General features: G+C 38.4%; 1 protein-coding gene across 1 annotated transcript; it reads right to left on the reverse strand.

The window, feature by feature from the left end:
• Positions 1–4,788: 4,788 nt before the first annotated feature.
• socs5b (suppressor of cytokine signaling 5b) lies at positions 4,789–20,204 on the reverse strand. The gene is made up of 2 exons (XM_056272418.1): positions 19,862–20,204; positions 4,789–8,909 (listed from the first exon to the last, which is right to left on the reverse strand). Exon 2 carries the CDS (start codon positions 8,893–8,895, stop codon positions 7,204–7,206), a length of 1,692 nt encoding a protein of 563 aa, XP_056128393.1. The 5' UTR covers positions 8,896–8,909; positions 19,862–20,204; the 3' UTR covers positions 4,789–7,203.
• Between the last annotated feature and the right edge of the window lie 1,108 nt (positions 20,205–21,312).

A 21,312-nucleotide genomic window follows, 5' to 3' on the forward strand; every position in this document is an offset into this window, starting at 1 on the left:
TATGCCAAGTAGCCGTGTAATAAGTGGGATAATGTACATCCAGCCAGTTGTTATCTCAGAATAAACCCCTTCAGGCTGATGCAAGACCTGATCACCCTCTCTGTGGTCTATTCTGAGATAACAACCGGCTGGATGTACATTATCCCTTACTTAAGACCCCCCAACTTTTGTTTTCACTTCCTTTGTGGGGAGGTTCCTTAATTAGGGTGGACAGAACCCCCTCCCCATTTTATTCATACCCTGACTATACTGTTGAGAAATGTTGCAGCTGGTGTGACCGCTTTTCCTATTATGTATGACGAGAGCATGTTAATGAATAATTGTACCCTGTATACTCCATATATGTGGTTCTCTGTCATGTTTTTCCACATTGAGTTGACACAGGCACTGCTCCAGTCGTGCATATGACATGTTTAGTGAGGACTAAAACCGTGCCAAAAGGACTTAAGAACACCTCCCATTTCAAGCAGTTTAATCTCACTGGTACATGGCAGAGTCGTCATATTTTCACAAGCTTGTGGTTAATCCGCTGTAGGCGAACAGAACAGTGAGGCTTGCTCCTCCAGATGACAGTATGATAGTGATGGCTGTTTTTCTTGGCTCTGGTGGCCAGGCTGGCGTGCACAAAGCTGATTTAGGCCCTGCCCTCTCCTCCCCGGACTTGACGGCTGCCTTTCACACTGGGTGTAAAATACTGTCTGGGGATGTATTTCTGGTATGAAATATGGATGGGAGCCTGTGCATGTGCATTTAGGCAGGGAGAGGTGAGAGAGAGGTCACTGTTCACTTTGCCGCCACAGACTTGGAGGCCATCCAGCGCAAAAAAAGATACAGCGGCTTTTTCTCCCCCTCTCATTCTGCTCTGCTTAGGGATGATGTGTGGAGATATGAGGCATGAGAAAAGCGCACACACGTGTTTTGAGCGAGAGTTCAGAAGGTATGCTGGCTATGGAAAGCATGAGCAGAGATGGGAATGTCTCTGTGATCTAAATGAGAGACTCGTAACTAGGACAGTTTTTTTATTCACCCCATTGACCAGATCATGGTCATCAAAGAGGAAAACAAATATGAACAAACTGAATCCACCGGATAGAACTCGATCTGTACACGCAGCGTGCTATAAAGAGCAGAAAACGAGTGTTGTTTTCAGAGATCAGCTTTCATTGATGGCCCAGCCGTGTTTGCGATTTGAATAATGCAATTTTCAATAAAGTAAACATAAATGGCCTCTTTTCTTCTGCTCAGCCCTCTTGTCCAAAGGATACGTTCAATTATTCACAAGCTTTGGGTGGGTAATGTGTAATTGATAACCTGCATGCTATTTATATTTCATTTCAAAAGGACAAATAATACCGCTGACCTCCAGCTCATGTGAAATTCTATGATTATGGAACAAGATTAGATGCTTTTTGTTATTGAAGTCAACATGAATACGCAATTGCGTCATGTTGTACTTCCAACAATCTATTAAAAAAAGTCAGGTGGGATTTTATCCAACGGGATTGGATAGTAAAATGTTGGTTGGAGGTCAACCAACTTAAAGTGTCGTTTTAGAGGTGGAGGCTGATAAAAAAGTATTTTAAAAGATTTTTTTTTCCCATTGCAATGACATGCACTGATGAACTGTGCACAAAATGGACAGTAATGTAAATTAAGTTGAAGGGATAGTTCATCCAAAAATGAAAATTCAGTCATCATTTACTCACCCTCACATGGAAGCTTGTTTCCGCCACAGAATAAAAAATAAAAAAGGTAATTGTGACTTGACTTTGTTTCTCACAATTGTGAGTTTACATCTTGCAATTCTTACTTTTTATCTCAGAATTATGAGCTATAAACTCGTAATTGTGTTATAAAGTCAGAATTGCGTGATATAAAGTCGCAATTCTGACTTTTTTTCTCATAATTCTTAGATAAAAAGTCAGAATTGCGAGATGTAAACTCACAATTGTGAGAAAAAAAAGTCAGAATTGAGAGATATAAACTCACAATTGCGAGTTATAAAGTCCAATTCTAAGAAAAAAATACATTTTTCCTCAGAATTGCGAGTTTGTCACAATTCTGACTTTATATCTCGCAAATGCGACTTTATATCATGCAATTCTGAATGTAAACTCGCAATTGTGAGATAAAAAGTCGCAGTTACCTTTTTTATTTTTTTATTCTGTGGCAGAAACAAGCTTTCATACTAAACAGTTGTGGGGCAGCACTGACTTCCATATATGTTTTTTTTTCCCACACTATGGAAGTCAATGGTGTCCCACACTGTTTTCATGTTGACTTTAAAGTATACCTGGGACATAACGTCACAAAGTGACAAATACAGCTTATAAAAGATGCGTGCATATTAAGTCCATACTTGTAATACAAATAATGACCAAATGAAAGAAACCAATTTGTGATCATATCTATTTACTGCATGGAATACACTCAATATTTTATTAATATTATTAAGACAATGAAGCATTCACAAAGCACCAAGAGTGACATCTACAAGGGCATTGGCTGTAACAATGAACAGGTTATGCAAAGAATAAAACAATAGAGTCCAAGAAAATATTCAGAGGTGGAGAGGACAAACAAAACACAAAAACTATAAAGTGAACATCTTTTTTTTTTAAACACCTCTTCCATCGAGATACTAGGTAACAGAATGAGAAAAGAAGATTGAAGGGAACAGAGAACAATATTTGGTGATACTGTATGATTAGGGATTGGTTAATCTGTGGCAGCTGAGAAGGCTGTTGTGATTGGCCAGAATGTATAAGGCGGTGGAGGAGGCAGAATGACAACCATTAGCCCCCATCATCATCAAGCCCTGTCACCACAGCACCCACACATATACTGCTACAAGCGTGCACGTATAGCATTAAAGTGACATTAGATTGCAACCATGGTTACATCACACTCATTGTGTATTAGAGATACAATTTATGTAAAAATAACAATTCATTAAGTGCTACTCTGCTTGCATAAAACTAACTCCTTTTGCAACAAATTTTGGCACCAAAGTTGCAAAGATCAGAGGGCTCATTTATAAAACCAGATTTAAGTCCAGATTTAATCCTAAATTCAGATTTAATCCTAAAGTCCATGGATTTGATCCTGCGTAGGAACAAATTGGGATCAAGGAAGGCTGAAACTGTCATGGCAATATTCTTGTACAAGTGAAAAGCATGCATAATGACCTTTTTGCTGACTTAATTTTCTGAAGACTTTTATTGATGCAATTGCAAAGTGAACAATAGACTAAATGAATAAATAAATTGTCATGTTTACACACACTCGAACACACACAAAATAGCACTGTCCAAATTTTGTTGCATTGAATGACGGCAGAAACCAGTTCACCACTTTATCATTTCATTTTCAGTTTTTTAATCATCGGTAATGATCATGCTTTCACATTTAGGATGATCATACGCACATTTCATAAATGAGGCCCCAGAGCTTTACACATTGGCACTAAAGGAGAGCTGAAAGAATTATGATCTAAACAGAAGGATTAGTAAGTTCAAGATCAATGGCTGCCCTGCCACACTCTGTAGAATAAAGTTCACTCTATAATTTACTTGTACACCTCAACATCAAACAAATATGGGTACATTTGAGTATGTGTGAATTTATTTTAATTTTTTTCACTGGCTAGTTTGCAAGCAGGTTCTATACTTGACATGGTCATATGGTCAGTATGTGCTACAGTGGCTGACATAAATTCCCATGGGGAAAAAGGGCAGCAAGAACATCAGACTCCTCTGTATAGAGAAGCAGTTTCAGAATTATCTAGTTGTTAACCATGAAAACAAAGACAAAGCATCCCCAGGCCATAAGCACAAGACACAGCTCATAGAAGTCTCAAAACAAGACTCCTCACTGTAATCTTTGTTGACTTCTGCAGTCCCTATTTTGAAGGGAATGAACCAGGCCTGAGTTGCTGAGAACACTGTGTTGGATTAGTTTGGTGTGTTATACTTCCCTCATAATACTTTCTCTAAACTATTAACTAAATAACGACTGCGGTTTCAAACACAGCCCCATTCCTCGCAGCACTGAATGTTCCTCAATGGAGCACTGTGTGTGTTAGCTGCTTGCTAATGCTAACTTTAGCATAGCATCCAGACTAGACAAACAATGTGCTCTCTGCTTTCAGCGCTACATATCCAAGAAAGAAGGTGATGCTGAGGATGTGGTCAGACTGGGAAGGAAGAGGAAAAATTCGAGCAAAAAGTCTCTCTCTTCTCTATTTTCACAGCACCCATCAAGAAACACAGAGTGGTCCTTTTTGCAGGTGGTAAATTTAGAGGCTAACATATTAAATTTAGCCTGTGATTAGTGCCTGTAAGGCAGGGCAGGGTGTAACTCTGCCAGGAGAGACTCGCTCACTGTGCAGTGGCATAGAAAGTCCCAAATGACTACATGAGTATGCCAGAGTTTAAAAAAATCCAAAGGATTTGGTGAGGAACCGGCTGTCACTAAGCATTTAACAGCCCTCAAACCAACACCCTTGAAAATTATGCTTTCTGCCATAAATGCAGCTGTTTACATCATCTGAGCTCATTCCTGAAATGGGAAAAGAGCATCATGAATGTCTGCTGAACACCTTCATGTTTTAAAATGTTCGTTTGTTTGTTTTCGTCGTAGGTTACAGTGTTGTCATCAGAAGATAACACCATGGTACTTTTTCATATACCAAATTACTCCACAGTACTTCAAAGAATACCACAGAATTACCATGGTACATTTCCTAAAAAAACATAGCACTACGATGGTACATGTCCAAATGCCATGGCATTACAATGTTACCATATCCTTACAACCATGAAAAACTGGATTAAACATAGTTGTCAAATATAATCTATAAGTGTTTTTTTTTTTTTTTTTTTTTTTTTTTAAATAAAAACCTACTTTAACTAGCCTAAGGTGGTTTTAGCTGGTTTAGGCTGGTGTGTCAGCCTGGCAAAGCTGGTCTTCAATTGGTCAATCTGGTCTCCCAGCCTGACCAGAAGAAAAGTGCCTACAACCTGGGAGACCAACTAAAACCAGCAAACCGGCTTAGGCTGGTTTCAGATGGCTTTTCTTCAGCAGGGTAGGCTAGGGAGCAGCTGTGAAACTGCTAGCTGTGGCTAAGTGCTCATATTCTGTCGGTAGATTCAATGAAAGGTATATTATTCTCAAAGCTATAAAGTCTTAAAAGCAGATGACATCATCTGACATGTACCGCTACACATTTGACATAATATGAGTCTGTATACAGAGCATACAGTGTGCAGGGTGGAAGAAATTTTAAGATGGTTGTTTTGAGTATTAATTCAGGTCATTCAAGTGGAAAAATAGAGTGAATTTTTTTTTTTAAATTAACAAAATGACTTCCTTTCAGCGACAACCGAGGCGTGTTCTGAAAAAATGTAATTGCAGTTCAAATAAATGGCTTCCAAATGGGTGGTATTCTGACAGAAAACTGGACACTATAATTAAGCTATAGCTCAATATAAATAATCAAGAGGCATGGTGGAAGATTTCTCATTCACAATAACAACCTAGAGATACACACCTTTGGTCACTGATCATCAAACACCAAAATTCTGCAAAATGTATCAGTTTTACATAATTATGCATGGCCTGACGTCTGCCTGGAACTTAAAAGTCTACCATTGCAATGCTGAACATCTGATATTAAACATGAGCATGATTTTGTTGGCCTTAATTGAAATTTTTGTGTAAAGCCAAGAACATCAAAAGTATAGAGTTTTATAACTATGTGGTTTACAGTGTTCAGGGAATCTCAATCACTAGTGCACACAATTATGACAAGGGAAGCATAGCTGCATGCTTCATAATGAATAAAAGTGCAACATTATCAAGTGAAACCAACCACACTTTATAAAAGAACTGGACATCAATCCAACAAACAAAATATATACGCAGTGATGGCATTTGTGTTCCAACAATATCTAAAGGGAAAATAATCTTAGAGGCATCTATACAAGTTTTACAGAGGACTTTCTTGGTCCATTTCCGGTTGTTGCATATATAACCATGTTAGCTAAAATATAGCTTTGAGCAAATACCATATGCACAGGCAAGGTAAGAGATACTTGACAGTAACAAACTTCGGGTGACTCGTGCTGGGAAAATGGGGGATAAACTGACATCCTATGAATAAGGTCCATAAAAAAACATACAGACAACCAATCTGTTTATATGCATGTCCTTGAGTCTTTAAGTCATTGTGTGGTACGCAAACAACAATTAAAGTGCCCTATGTCATTTTAGACTGTCAATGATAAAAATGGAAAATAGTCAAATAGATTGTTTAAAACAAGAATTATGGTGGGATATGACACTACAGGAGGGCCCAGTTTTAAATAATCTGTCCTTTCTATCATATGGCACATGGTGCACTGTGCCTGTGTTCCCACTCTAGGGCCACTGGGTAAAAGGAAAAAGTAGCTTTTTGCATATAGTAGCTCCTTTCTCCTCACACAATTAATTCATGCCTTTCACTTCTGTATTTTAAAAATAAAACATGCTTAGTTCTGAGAAATGCATGTATAACTGTGATTCAGTCCATGTACACAAGGCTTAACAAGTGCTGTCTCAGGGAACTTAACACTTGTAGGAGGGTGCTGTAAAGTATCTTGAAGGTATTGCTGATAAATTAGCCATTATTTAGCAAATAGTCATATAGTTAACATGTCTAGATGTTTAACATTAAGTTTTAGATAGTAGCAGATATTCAGGTATCGAGAGTTCCAAGATTATTTGATGAATATATTTTAATCACTGGACTAAGCTAATATAGATTTCATCCACTTGCCTCACAAATGAGGCTAAGTAATGTAACAACACAGATTACCTGCTCAAAATAGTGTAAAACACTAGAAGATAAAATGCAGGAGGCATGCTAGTGAAGATCTACTGGATATAAGGTCATATAAAAAAGAGCAGAGAGAATAAGACCATCTCATTACCAGCATGCTCAACACTTAAGCACATAAGCTAGCTTGACAGAATGTACTGCATTGAAACATATGTATGGATTCCACGTGTAGTATTAGCAGGAAAAAAACTGCCGGAAGTTCATAACATCCCCTTTTGCCTTGTGTCTAAAGCCAGCAGTTTGATTGATAATATGAGACACAGACTCCTCTGGCGGTAAAGCTCTTGCCCACACTCCTGCCTTCCTCGGCACAGAACCAGACCTCATTTGACCTTGAATGGCGGCTCTCTCTCTAGCCAGCGAACACGGACTTTCTGTTTGTAGTGATACTCCTTGAGGAAGTCCTGCATGGTTGGAGGCAGTGGCAAGGCACCAATGCCATCGTAGGTGGTGCATCTGCAGATGGCGGCTCGCGCCAGGTGCTGAAGGCTGAAAGGGAAAGTCCGGTGTAAGGGAGCAGTGAGCAGGGGCTCAAAGAACATACAGGCACTGGGGTCTTTATAGTGCTCAAGCAGGCCTGTTACCGTGGAGGAGTGGAAGACACAGGGGTCATGCGCATCAAAACTAAAGTTGTGATTCCATTGTTCAATGCGTGCATGCAGCGAACGATTGTAGCGTCGAAAACTAACGGAGAACAAGTAGTCCTCCTGTGCAGAGTCACGTAGCAGGAAGGTTCCTTCTGGCCGTCCGTCCAGCAGTGCCTCTGCTTGGTACCGGTCCATCACCCCCCAATAGCAAGGAAGTGCAGTTATGGCCTGTAGGTCAGGAACCAAACAATGGATATAGTCAATCTGTGTGTGGACCTTCCAAGGCCCTGGCTGTCTGGAGCAGTGAGTGTCTCCAGAGGCATGCCTCTGCTTGGGCCTTCGTGTCTGTAAGCAAAGGGTAGTTGAGTCCTCCTCAGAGTCACAGTCAACAGTGTGAGATGGCACTGCCAAACTCGCTGCAACTTGTGCGGCAATTCCCGATAACCCCCCAGAAATGGAGGAGACTGTTCCCAGGCTCCTGCCCTCCACAAGTCCTTCCCCAACAACAGGAGCCATCTTTGGTCCCAGTTTATAGAGGGAAGAGGTCTGTGAAGTTGCCTCCAGTGTATGGATCTGTGCGTTTGGAGGGGGATCCACTCCTTCCTCTATGCTAAGTCTACGTCGTTCACGCAGTCTCTCCTCCTCGTCCTCAGGGGAAGAATGTGCTGAATCAAATGCATCCAAAAGAGCAGTTGAGGAATGAGGGCTGACTGGTGCTGTATGTTGCTTAATTAAGTGCCACTTGTTGGCTAGATCCGAACCGGGTGGGAAAGGGCATGTTTCAAGCATCAGTTCCGTCAGGTGGATCTTACGTTTGGAGGACACCTGGCCTTTGGCTGACTGAGAGCGGCGGTGCGTGGTGAGAGGAAGGCACAAGCCTACGGTGTCTCGAAGTCGCTGCCGCAGAGAACGGTTGCTAAGGCTGCGCCCACTGCTGCCAGCTCCTACAGAATCATTAATCTCTTGGATGGAGCTAACTCCATAACGGCGCTCTCTCCTGGCTGTACTTCCTCTTGAGCGTCCCATTCGCCTGTCAGCCTCAAGTGAACTTTGTGTTTTAGTTGAGCAAGAATGTTTCTTTTTACCTCCCCAGGGAGCATGACGTGAGTAGGAGTCCCTACGCACAAGGGGGGCCCTCCTTGCTTCATCACTCTCTTTGTCAATGGAGATTTCTACTATCTGGGGAATATCTGCCACACAGTTATGGCCTCTGCGTCCTCCAGTAACCAGTGGGAGTGGTGACAAAGTCCGTGAGGGTGTGGAAGACCTAGTTTCATAGGGTTCTGCATGTGCTCCCCTGCCCAAGTCCACCACACAGTGAACACAATCTAAGTCCTGGCTACACAGACTGGACTCTGTGCCATCCTTGTTGAAGAGGGCTTGGCATCTACTCCTGAGGTTACCCCACATCTTGCCCACTTTCTCCATAGATTGGAGACAACCTATCAGAGAAACAAAAAAATAACAATGAAAATCTTTTCGCTGTTTATACATAAGACCAGCGACAGTTTGTAAACTACAGACAAAAAGAAAAAATGGACAAAAGGAATACGTGACATTTTTGTGCGCACTGGATGGGAGATGGTCTATAAAGGTACATTCCTAGGGCACTGAAATGAAAGCATAATACGTTAGAATAGTATTTAAACCTGTAAGCTGGGGTGATCTGATAAGATTGTAGTTTTAACTAAATGGAATGTGATACATATTAGACAGATAAAACAGCACTAAAACGTGTTAAGTGTGTGAGCACAAAGAATGTGTGCACTAAGAATGTGTGCACAACGTTATACACAAAGAGCATGTATATAGTGGTTGGGTGCTGGAGTGGTACAGTTAGCACAGAGTTGCCAGGCAGATATGCATTGACACAAGGCCATGGCTATAAATGAACTGAGGGATCTGCTCACAGCTGATCTGCTGGTATGTTCTGTATTACTGAGCCAGTCTGGACCTGACCAAGAACTTTCACTGTCATGGTAGCAGACAGACACACGCGCGCACACACACACACACACACACACACACACACACACACACACACACACACACACACACACACACACACACACACACACACACACTAGAGAGTGGTAAAAACGAGACAGAAGTATGGATAGGGGGAACACTGACAGAGAACATGTAGGCAGACACAAAAACAGCCGGTCTGAGAGGCGGTTACTGTTCCCTTTTTGTCATAAAGAAAAAATGCTTAAAACACTGTGGTTGTACTGCACAAATTATGCTAAATTGAGGCCGCCGGCAGATCATGCTCACATCTCCACATTATAAGAGGAGACCAAACGTATCATCTTCACAGAGCAAAATATACGGTTGCCTAGTCTAATGCCAAGATAATACATATGAAATGCAAATGAAAACTTAATATTTGAACAGACCTTGCAATAAACCTCAGAGAAAATCCAAAAGAATCTGAAAAGACTGAATACTATGGGATTTCATAATTCTCATATCCAATTCATACCAACACTAGAAGCTACATTTATCTCCGTGTATATACTAGTAGTCAACCGATACTGGATTTTTGGAATGCCAATGCAGATATCTTAAGATAGTAGGGTGGCCAATGGCCAATATATATATAATTTATACTTATTTTACTTATTATTTATTAAAATATTTGAAAATTAATTATTATAATCTGTAAAAAACAGACTTATTTTTTTTAGGTGTCAACGTCTTGATCCTAGTACAGTATTTTTCACAAATAAAGACATTGTAAAAAAATATTATTAAAAAGGAAGTAAACATAAGTAGGTTTGTACGCACTGGTATCATATTTTTTTTAAATAAAGACACTAATTTTACATACAGCACACAGTGAAAACGATACGAATATGACATAGTAGGAAACTGGACATAGTGCAACATAGTTTGAAATCAAGGTTTAATGTTTGTCTATTGTGCGTGTCCAGTAACAGCTGAGCTCTCCTGTCCGCATTCAAATCGCACGGACAAATGCAGTCTACAAATGCACAGGCTGGATTCTGCAAGGTTTGTAAAATTAAAGGTTTATTATTATATTCAAAGATTTGTTTAAATTATATAAATGTGTATTTGCTAAATGTCAACGATAAATGAGAAAGTATTGTAGTGTTTGTCTTTCTATTACTAATAATATAAAAACAAACGCTATAAAAAATAAATTTGTAAACTGCCTACTTTGTGTAACAGTTCTATCTAATAACACGTTAGTTAGAAGATGAGGGTGTTCTCAGCGCTGTCAAGATAAAAGTCCCACTTCAACAAATCAGCCAAATGGAAAAACGTATCGGCTAATGCCGATATTTAAAACCGGCCAAATATCCGCCTTGGTGATATATTGATTGACCACTAGTATATATGGTGCATTTCTTTACTAGGGCACACAAATAAAACCACAAAGATGAGCAGTGAAAATATACTCCTATCATTTTGCTCTCAGAGCATCATGAGTCATGACAGTAATGGCGCACTTGATGTGGACTTGCAGTCCCGTGGCCTTCGTTCTTTCATGCACACGTAAAGTGATTCAGAAGGGTGCTCGCAAACTGCGGTCAACCGATAAGAGAAACATTTTAATTGATTAAATTAAAAGACAATATTTACTCAGTATTCACTAAAACACTGAAGACAGAAAAATGTACAACCCATAAACAAAGCCATTGGAGTATTACAAGAAACAACAATCAACAATGATCTCAAATAGAAATCTCAAATTTGGTCAGCATTTGGGACAAGGCCTATGTCAGTTAACTGGCTAAACTTAATATTCCTTATTAGATTCTGGGACAGAAGTCAGTAGAAGTATCAAACAGTATTTAACATGGTGTAAACATTCTGTTCAATCACCTTTGCAGTACACAACTAAAAATTGGTTGGAGTATGCAAAAATATCCATGTTATTTATTTTATGTACAGCATTTATGACATTGCATTCTTAACTAATGCATTACAACTTACTAACTTAACTGCATAACATAAGCTGAATTGCTGTAAGTTAAATCAACCATATATTGACTTCATTATTTAAAACGCCCGCCAAGAAGATCCTGAAAGTCTAAATAGCACTCTCACTGTGCACTGTATAACTGCAAAAGTTCTTCGTTTAAAGTGCATTACCAGAGTCAAGTTTGGCATCAGGTGTTGTTTTCATATTTAAAAGGTGGTGCTGCTTCCTTTTACTACAGGAAGTTACTTCAAATAATACCACCCTTCCCAGAATTAAGAAGGACCAAACTACCAGGACCAATGCACACGCAATCACACAGCCTACAAAATAGTTTAAAAAAAATATCTTCAAACTTTATTCTTCACATGATAATTTAATAAAGACACCAAATCTCTTACATTATCTGTCAACATTCCAAAATTAAATCATATTATGGGCAAATTACTAATGTATCTAAACTGTTTGGTACATGTTAAACATGAAAAATATGCCAGTGAAGAGCAGTAGGTTGTTGCGGAGAGAGTTACATAAGAGTGAAGAAACACTTAAACACTGAGATAGGGCTTTGGACTGAACCCATCTAATGATCCATCGCTTCAAACATCAATGTTCTAAGCAATTCCAACTATCCAGCTTCACTGCAGCAACAATTATTACGGTTTTATTACATGTCCATGTGCTGAGAAGTTGATCTTTGGCAAACACACATTAAATCAACAATTTCACATTTACTGTTGCTGATCGCTAGCCAAAAAATAACATTGCACCTGCAGAGTAATGTTCACATAACACTCCAAATACGACGCGATGAGACATGGGCTCTTTTATTTCACACGCTCTGCCCTTTCAGCCTCCAGATACATCCATAATGAACTGCAATATCAGATGCATCGGCTTTGTCTTTTTCCACGCGAGTTGGCATTATTTTTTCCTTGACTATGCAAATCACCTTCACAAAAACAAACAGCTCTGGCTTCCAAGAACGAATGCACAGAGATGATATTCTCTCCAAACATTGTTCCTGGGCTGACAAAAAGGTTGAAGGACATTTCTGAGCATGTCTTTATTTACAGACACTGCCTGAAAAAAAGAAACATTTGACAATTTACCCAACCTCATGTCATTATGACTAATCTGTATTATTATTTTCTATAAAACAAAGGTGATATACGTCAATGTCCAAGCTTCTGGTTTCCATACAATGAAAGTGAATGGTTGGGGGCAAAACCATTAACCAAAACACTGATGTTTAATGAGCAATTTTCAATGACAATTTTTGACTGCATCTATTTCATGCACACAATGTGAATAAGTTAAACCAGATAAAAATATCAGCAGTGTAGACACTTAACACCAAAGATAGCAATATGTAACATTTGTTCAGGAGGTGGCTTTAAAGACCTTTACTGAGTTTAAATTTTTCATCTGAGAACACACCACCCTGAACAGCATACCATGTTCAATTACCAATTATATTTTCAGTTTCAGTAAAAAAATAAATAAATTGGAGATATAAACTGTCATTCACTTTTATTGTACTAACAAAAGTTCGTAAGGTCTTGTTTGTGTTTCACAGAAGAAAAATGTAGATAATTAAAAGGTTGGAATGACATAGGGAGAGTAAATGATGATGATGAAATGGTATAATTTTTATGTGAACTATTGAGATAAAATGACATTTTATTCTCCTGCTTTAAAGGGGCCATGAACTGCATTTATGATGTTCTCTTATAATGCTATCAAGATTTTGACATAAAAAAAACATCCTAATTTATAAGTAATAAGCTATTCTATCCTGTTTTTGACCCTCTCTTTCAAACACTTAGTTTTGATTGAGCGACATTCAAGACTTGGAAGTAAATGCCCACAGCTATGATTGTGTAATAGTTTTGTATATCAAAATAATTCCAACCATTACACGTGTGGAATTAATTTGAAAACTTCTGATGTTGAAAAATATCTCACTACACAAACATTTGCCAACAATGTGAAACATTTTTGTGTTTTATATGCTTTATCCACAATTATAGTTGACAGGATAACTTTCAGCGTTTCGTGTAAACGGAATCATTTCGTTCTTATAGGCTACACCTATATAAATGAAGGTGACTTGACTATTCATCATTCATCCTTTTCCATAAAGTGAAAAACATGTACATTGTCATTTACAGTGTCATGTTTTAAATAAAATGAAGCGTGTTGTAATGTCTTACTGATAACAAAACAGAAAATGTCGCTCACTGAAGCGTTTATTCAGGATTTAGCGAGATTAAAACAATAACAAAAGCAGCGTTTTCCATGCATTCTTCCATATCTGGGAATCCGCCGTATTAACCCATTAAACGCAGAAGCAAAGGAAAGAACAGCAAATCACAACCATCATCAGAACTATTCAGTTTGACTGCAGTGCTACAGTATAAATACTCAGTACACATCAAATAATCTGTATCAGACAAAGCAATAGTGACACATGTTAAAAATACTGTTACTCACACTTGTGTGTTGCCACATTGCTGTCAGGTCTAATATAGTCATCACTGCATCATATTTTTTTTCTTGTTTATTCTTGTTTAAAAATTAATCCACAGTAGAATAAAGTGAACAAACGAACAGTGTCTTACTGATGCGATCTGGAACTGTGAAAATAAAGTTCATCCACACTTTTTCTTAATGTTAGGATCACAAGGATGGCAATGCAAAGACTGCGTTTCCCCACAGCTTGGCACTGGAAAACATCTTGTAATCCTCACAGGCATCTCTATCGTTTTGTTGCTGGAGTAATCCTGTGTTTGTGCCCGTCTCGTACTGTAAACCCTAACGCTCAAAATAATTAATTGGTCTGAGTAGGACAAACTTAAATTAAACTAGTTTAGTCAAATTAACTGAGTATTTAGCACTTTCTTTTTCTTTCAAGTTCACATAACTGATATATTATTTTAAGTAAACAACTGTTTCATTGTTTTGGGTTTATGTTTTGAGTTTTATAGATTATTTCTTTTAATTTAGACAAACTTAAGTTTAACTGAAACTGGGCTGGGATTTCTACTTCCCAGCATGCTTTGCCCATGGCACTCGAAAGGGAGAGTAAATGCTAAAATTAAGTGTAATATGTTTTTTTTTGTGCAAGATTGATGTTAAGTAGGAGATTTAGTAGTGATTAATGTTTTGTTATAGGCTACTAATTTAGAAGAATTTCTGTTAATGTTGGTTTTAGGAGAGTTACCATCCTGGTGACAAGTGGTGCATGCGGCCTTGTTCTGAGAACAAGTATGTTAAAAGCTTTCTATTGCTGCACTCATTCAGCAAGTGCTATACCATGCTATTGTTAACATGTTATCAAATTAGCAAGTTAGCATTTATTGTACTAGCTTGTTATAGCTAACTAAGTATAAATAAATGTGTTCACATTAAGGTTACATGAACATTTTAAGGTAAATGTATTGATTAGTGTACTCAAACATTTCAAGATAAGAACAAGTAAAATGTATGAATACAAAAAAAAAAAATCTGCCAGTTCTGCTTAGTTACACTGGTTTTCTTAACTTAAAAATTGAGGCAACTGATTGCCTTAAATTTTGTGAGTTTTGCCAACTTATTGTAGTGTACTACATGACATGCGTGAATCAGTGGGCGGGGCTAAAGAGGTAATGATGTAGACATAGGCGTTCATTTTCTTCTACAGAGGAGGTGTTTTGTCACACTATTATGTCATAATGTGACAAAATCCAAAACGAGTCGTTTGGGCAGCTTGGTTTCAATAAAAACTGTTTTGGACTAACAAGGAAGTTTTGAATTTTGAAACTTACAGGATATTTTTTACAGTAGGCCTACAATGACTTCTTATATGTCAAAAGATCAAGGAAAAATTTATTTCTCAATTCTCGAACATCAGACTAGGGCTGTAGTCAACCAAAGAAATCCTTAGTCGACCAAAGTCTTGTCATGCGCAACGATTAGTCGACAAAAAAAAAAAAAAAAAAGACGCGATGTTTTGATTGAACATTTTTTAACAATTGTCATAGAGCATTTATAAAACAACAACGAAAAAACATCAAAAATACATAAAACTATAATAATAATAATACAATTCTTTGAAAATTAAGTGATTTTTTTAACTGCAAAAAGTGAGGAGCACTGTCCTAGGTCTATAGTGACAGTCACAATTGCGCACCTGACCACACCACACGCTACAAAAAAATATAACTGCTATCTGCCACATAATGAAACATCCTAACAAAAGCTCTCGTTTATACAGGCTGTATATTTTTCTTTACTTTCAAAGCTATGGGTTAACTTTTGTCCAGCCGATCTAGGCGTTTTAAAACAAACACACAAAAAACCCAGAGAGCCTAAAAAACAATCCTAATAATAATAGGCTGTATTGTAGGCCCGCATATAGGTTTATGTTAGTTTTGTTACATTATTTAGGCTATTTTCAAATACTTCAAGTGTACAAATAAAAACAAAAACATATCAAGAAAACACAATCTATTGAGTCAGCATGATAAAGCCGTTAAAGGGACTGCTCACGTCTTTTGCGCGCTCAAGTTCGATTTCAAATGTAGGCGCGCGGTGTGCGCGCTCATGATGGAAGCAACGCGGTCGTGCTGCGACGCGCTCTTTTTTCCGAGTGCGTCCACGCCGCATCGAGATAAAACATATAGTGTATAAAAACCGAAACAAGTAGCGTTCTAACTGAATGAATACAGCTAAACTACCTATATCCCTTAGTGAGCACGAAGCAGCAGCGCAGCCAGCCACCGAGTGTTCTATGTGTGTGTGCTAAACTGTGGCGCTGTTACAAAATAGCCTAAATTAAAGCATTTAAAGTTGGGGATAAACCATAGGCTAATTATTTTTAGAATACAGTAATATATAACTGCTTATAAAGGAATACAAATCAAGGAGTAAATCATTGAAAATTTCTTTCTATTGGTAAAAAAAAAAAAAAAAAAAACCAAAACCGGTCGACCAATAAGAATGTCAGTCGACCAAGACGGCATCGACCGATTAGTCGACTAAACGACTAAAGTTGACAGCCCTACATCAGACAGGAACACAACTGTTGTGATCTTCTTTCTGCTAATAGGCCTACATGAGTGCAAAGATGATGCATAATCAGAACAGTTTGATAACCCTCACTTCTGTGACTGTGCATGCCGTTCTGAAGCTCTCTTTAGAAGCCTCTTCTCCAGACTCCTAATTAGACAGTCAATAGAGACAGTCTGTCTTCTCTCAGAACCTATTCTGATCCAACTCCCTCTCGAATGAGAAAACGCAGAAAAGCACGAGAGTTCCCCAAAATTAACAAGGCCAGAGCTCAAGAATATGCCATTATCAGACCAGCGGTTCAGGATATGAAACTCCTCTCGTGTAGTTCTCCTGCATAAAGGCACTTCAATTTGTTGGTGTGGGTCATGAATGCATGGATGAAGTGCCAGTGTGAATGAGTGTTATGAGCTCAGCAGCTCATCTACCCCTACTACCCGGTGTCCTAATAAGCTGGGCTCTTCTCTGATCAGATATCACACTGTCAGTCCAAATCCGATTATTTGTGTATCCGATTGGAATCTGATCTAAAATGATTGACTGTCCACATTGTGTATAGCAACTGTTCAGATCTGATTTGTGTGTCCATGCCGCACTTTCATTTTCCGCAATATCTGTATTCGTTTCTACGGCAATGGCGTTGTGTTGGTAGGTATACGCCAAAAACAAGAACCACCGCAACATGGAGGGGTTTGCATTTGCAATAGAGATGTGGTCTTATTTACAACATTACATTGTGTAGCAGAACTACTGCATCTCCTGAGGCAGCGGCAGAAACGTAGGAGGCGCCGGGTAATGTGTGGCTTTATTCCGTGCTGTCATCTCCGCCGGTTTCAAAACATGTCTCCGCTATATTGTCATTTTCTGCTCAACCAGCACTTTGCAACAACACAACCTTGTTTCTGCAGCGACTTTCAGCACGTTTCCTATAACAACATCTGAAGTTTTTTTATGTGGTGTGAGAAAGTCACATAAACCACGCTAAACCTGATCAGAGGCGGATTTCCAAAAATGCGATTTAAGTAGGATTTCAAACCACATATGAATGTAGCTCGAAACGCATTTCATGTGATATTTTGCCGTGCACACTTGCTAAATCTGATAGGATTTCAATCGGATATGCAGAAAAATCGGATTATGACTGATATCCTGAACATAGCCAAAGAAGATGCTAAAGTATTCCAAAGAAGTGACCCAAAAGAAGAGTTTATTGATTATATATGCTAATGCTATTTCGAAAATAAAACCTAATACACGGATGGGTTGAATGTATTGCGATGTGTGGGAAGTGTGTCGAGCAAGACTGAGAAAAGGAGGAAAAAGGGTGTTAAACTACAGACATGACAACAACACACAAAGAAACATTATAATCAGAGAAAATGTAGAACAGAAATCTATAAGGACCTCATGAAGATATAGCTGAGCTAGTGTTTCACTCTAAAGAGAAAAAACTGGACAGATAACGTTAGACTACGACTGTCAAGGAGCCCCATATTAAACCCAGAAAATATCCTCTGCAATTTTCTCTCAGTTCGACACGCCTATTCTCATGGGGTCCAGATGAGTGGCCTGGCTTTTGGACAACATTAAAGGGCGGAAGTGCGTTTTCTTTTGAGAGGAGAACAAAAATGTAAAAGTTAGGAATAGTTATTTGCAGACCATTACGTACAGAGACAAAGACTCAGATTGGTTTATTGCAACAGCAAACCCTGATTAACCTTATTAACAAATGAAATAATTTAACAAATGACAGTTGATTCTGAGTGCCACACAATAAAGCAAAAGAGAAATGAATACACAGATCAACCACTCTTCTTAAAATATAAGGGGAACTACGTGGAATATGTCTCCTTATAAAAAATTATCTGCCACAATGTCCATCTAAAACGTATGCAAAAAGATGATTAAAAATGTGGAGAAAAGTTAAAGAAATGGTGACCAGTCACAAGCCATTAAATACTGTTCCTTATAGAGTCCTATACATTTCCACCTAACATCTTGAAGGTGGACACGTTATAACTACCCATAACTAGGACTCAAGTGATATCAGTAAGCTACAAACTAGATGCTGCTGAGAATGATAAGAAACTGAACCACCTGACTGCTCTGAAGTAGATCCGTCACTGGCTCTTAAAGGGATAGTTCAGACAGAAATTAAAATTCTGTCATTAATTACTCACACTCATGTCGTTCCAAACACTTAAGACTATCGTTCATCTTCAGAACACAAATGACAATCTTTTTGGTGAAATCTGTGAGCTTTCTGTCCCTCCATAGACAGCTATGCAACTACCACTTTGGCTACACAAAGCTCATAATTTCGTAAAATTAATCCATATGAATAGAGCAGTTTGGTAAAAAATTTTTTTTGAAGAGACACGATCGCTTTTAAAATGATGAACAGATTTCATTTAGGCTTTAATTCACATAAACATTCATCAATGCACACAGTTGTGGTAAACAGAAGCTCAAGCATGTTCACTTGACACGTGAGAACCAATGAGGATCATTCTCATGCATTATGCAGCGCGTTTGAGCTTCCCAAGAACCAATGAGGTTTGTTCTTGCCCATCAAGCAGTTCGGTTGAGCTTCTGTTTATGTTCGCTGATCAATGTTAATATGTGAATAAAAGCATAAATTCAATCCGTTCATCATAAAAAGCGGTTGAGTCTCTTCAGAAAATTGTGACTAAACCGCTCAATCCATATAGATTAGTTTTACAATCTCTTTATCAACTTTTTGAAGTGACAAAGTGGTAGTTGCGTAGCCGTCTAATGGAGGGACAGAAAACTCTCAGATTTCATCAAACCGATAATAATTTATTTCGAAGATGAACAGAAGATTTGGAACGACATGAGGGTGAGTAGTTAAGGACAGAATTGTCCTTTTTGGGTGAACTAACCCTTTACATTTTCAGTGGAGAACAATTGAAAATGTTGAAAATGGCAAATGCACTCAGTGCGTAACAAAATATCGCTGCTTTATTCAACGCATAAGGATCTATAACACTCAGCATCACTTTGGTGAATTAAATCTCTTTTAGAGTATTTTAAGTGGTGCCCAGGTATCGAGTGAATGAGCTGAGCAACGTGGAGAGGGAGCGAGCGTTCGCGAGCGCGCACAGAAGAGAGAGAGAGAGAGAGAGAGAGAGAGAGAGAGAGAGAGAGAGAGAGAGAGAGAGAGAGAGAGAGAGAGAGAGAGAGAGAGAGAGAGAGAGACACGGGAGGATGTTGGAATGTTACATTGTAACATTCGTAGAGGGGAAACATGCAAAACCAGCGGTGACATCACACGCGTTCCGTTACATTAAATCGCGCATAAAAATAAAAGCGTGTTCAAATGCGCAAAGCATTGCAATCCAGAGAATGCATAACGCAAATTGGCGTACTTACCTCTTTAATTTGTGAATATTACTTCGCAGCCTTCTTTTGTCTACAAAAGAAGGCTGTTAAAGCTGTTAGACTCGCTACTGTCCCATATAGCCTACGCTCAGCCCTGGCGAATAAAACACGAGCGAAGAAGCAGAAGTGCTCATTCCCGAGGTTTGCTTTTATATAGCAGGAGAACAACCGAATCCCGCATCATTCTGGTCGGTTGGAACGGCAGCATAATCCAAGGCCAATCTCCGATCCACTGAGCCCATACTTCTGCTTGACAAGCCAAACAAACGCATGAAGAACAGGCCGACAGCGCGAGCTTGCAGGCGAGTTGAGACTGTAGTGAGACGCAGGGCGAGAACGCACTTCCGACGGATGGGGGAGTGACGAGCGTGGTGGCCAACCAATGAGAGTGCAGTTCGAGAGAGCGTTGCCTCGGTTGCCACCCTGAAAACGTGGAGACCCGAGATAATGCATGAGTGCCAAGGGATGAATGATTAATGATTATAGTCAATCAGACAAAGTAGCCATCTGTTGCCTTTAACCGCACAGTGTGTGTGTATTGCTTATCAATAGGAGAGTGATTCATGCCGTCATTAATTCTTAAAAGGAAACGTTGACAATATCACAAAAAATAATTAATGTAGCCTAATGAATTATGAATGTGATATAGGCCTATGTACAAATATATATTTAAATAGGCTAAAAATAATAATACAATATACAAATAGCTTAGCTGCATGTATAAAATAACAATATACAAATAGCTTAGCTATATAAAATAACAATTATTTGCTGAAGCACTGAAATAAATATCTAACACACACACACACACACACACACACACACACACACACACACACACACACACACACACACACACACACGACATATATATATATATATATATATATGAGAGTGTTTTTGATTACCTGTTTAAAATATTGTATAATGTTATAATAGAGTCAGAATATTTTTTATTGTGTATCATTTTCAATTAAGCTGTAATTTTGGGAAATTAATTTAGTCAAAAAGTGCAAGGAAAAAAATCATTTTCTTTTGGTTATTTCGGAAACATAAACTACCAAGTGTATAAAATAAACACGACAATGAGGTTAAAACGATAATTGCTATTTTATTACAAAAATGTTTAAAATGTACGTAATTTACACTGCATGCTGCTTAAAATTATACAATTAATTTGAGATATTGTGGAAAGGAAAGTGTGGTGGACATGATATTTTAGGGAAATGTCAAAATGATAAATGTATATCCACTGTTTGAAATTGTACAATATAGTCAGATTGCAAAAACTGTTTTAAGGGACACTAAAAGTCCACCGGACCAAAAATGCTCAGCCATAAATGTAGGCCTATATGCTTTATTAGACAAGACACATGTGTTTTGATTCACATATGGGGCATGTTATGTTTTTTTTTAATTATTATTATTATAATTTTTTACAT

The sequence above is a fragment of the Rhinichthys klamathensis genome, unplaced genomic scaffold (genome assembly GCF_029890125.1).
Source record: "Rhinichthys klamathensis goyatoka isolate OS25496 unplaced genomic scaffold, OSU_Roscu_1.1 h1tg000338l_1, whole genome shotgun sequence".
Taxonomy (NCBI): Eukaryota; Metazoa; Chordata; class Actinopteri; order Cypriniformes; family Leuciscidae; genus Rhinichthys; species Rhinichthys klamathensis.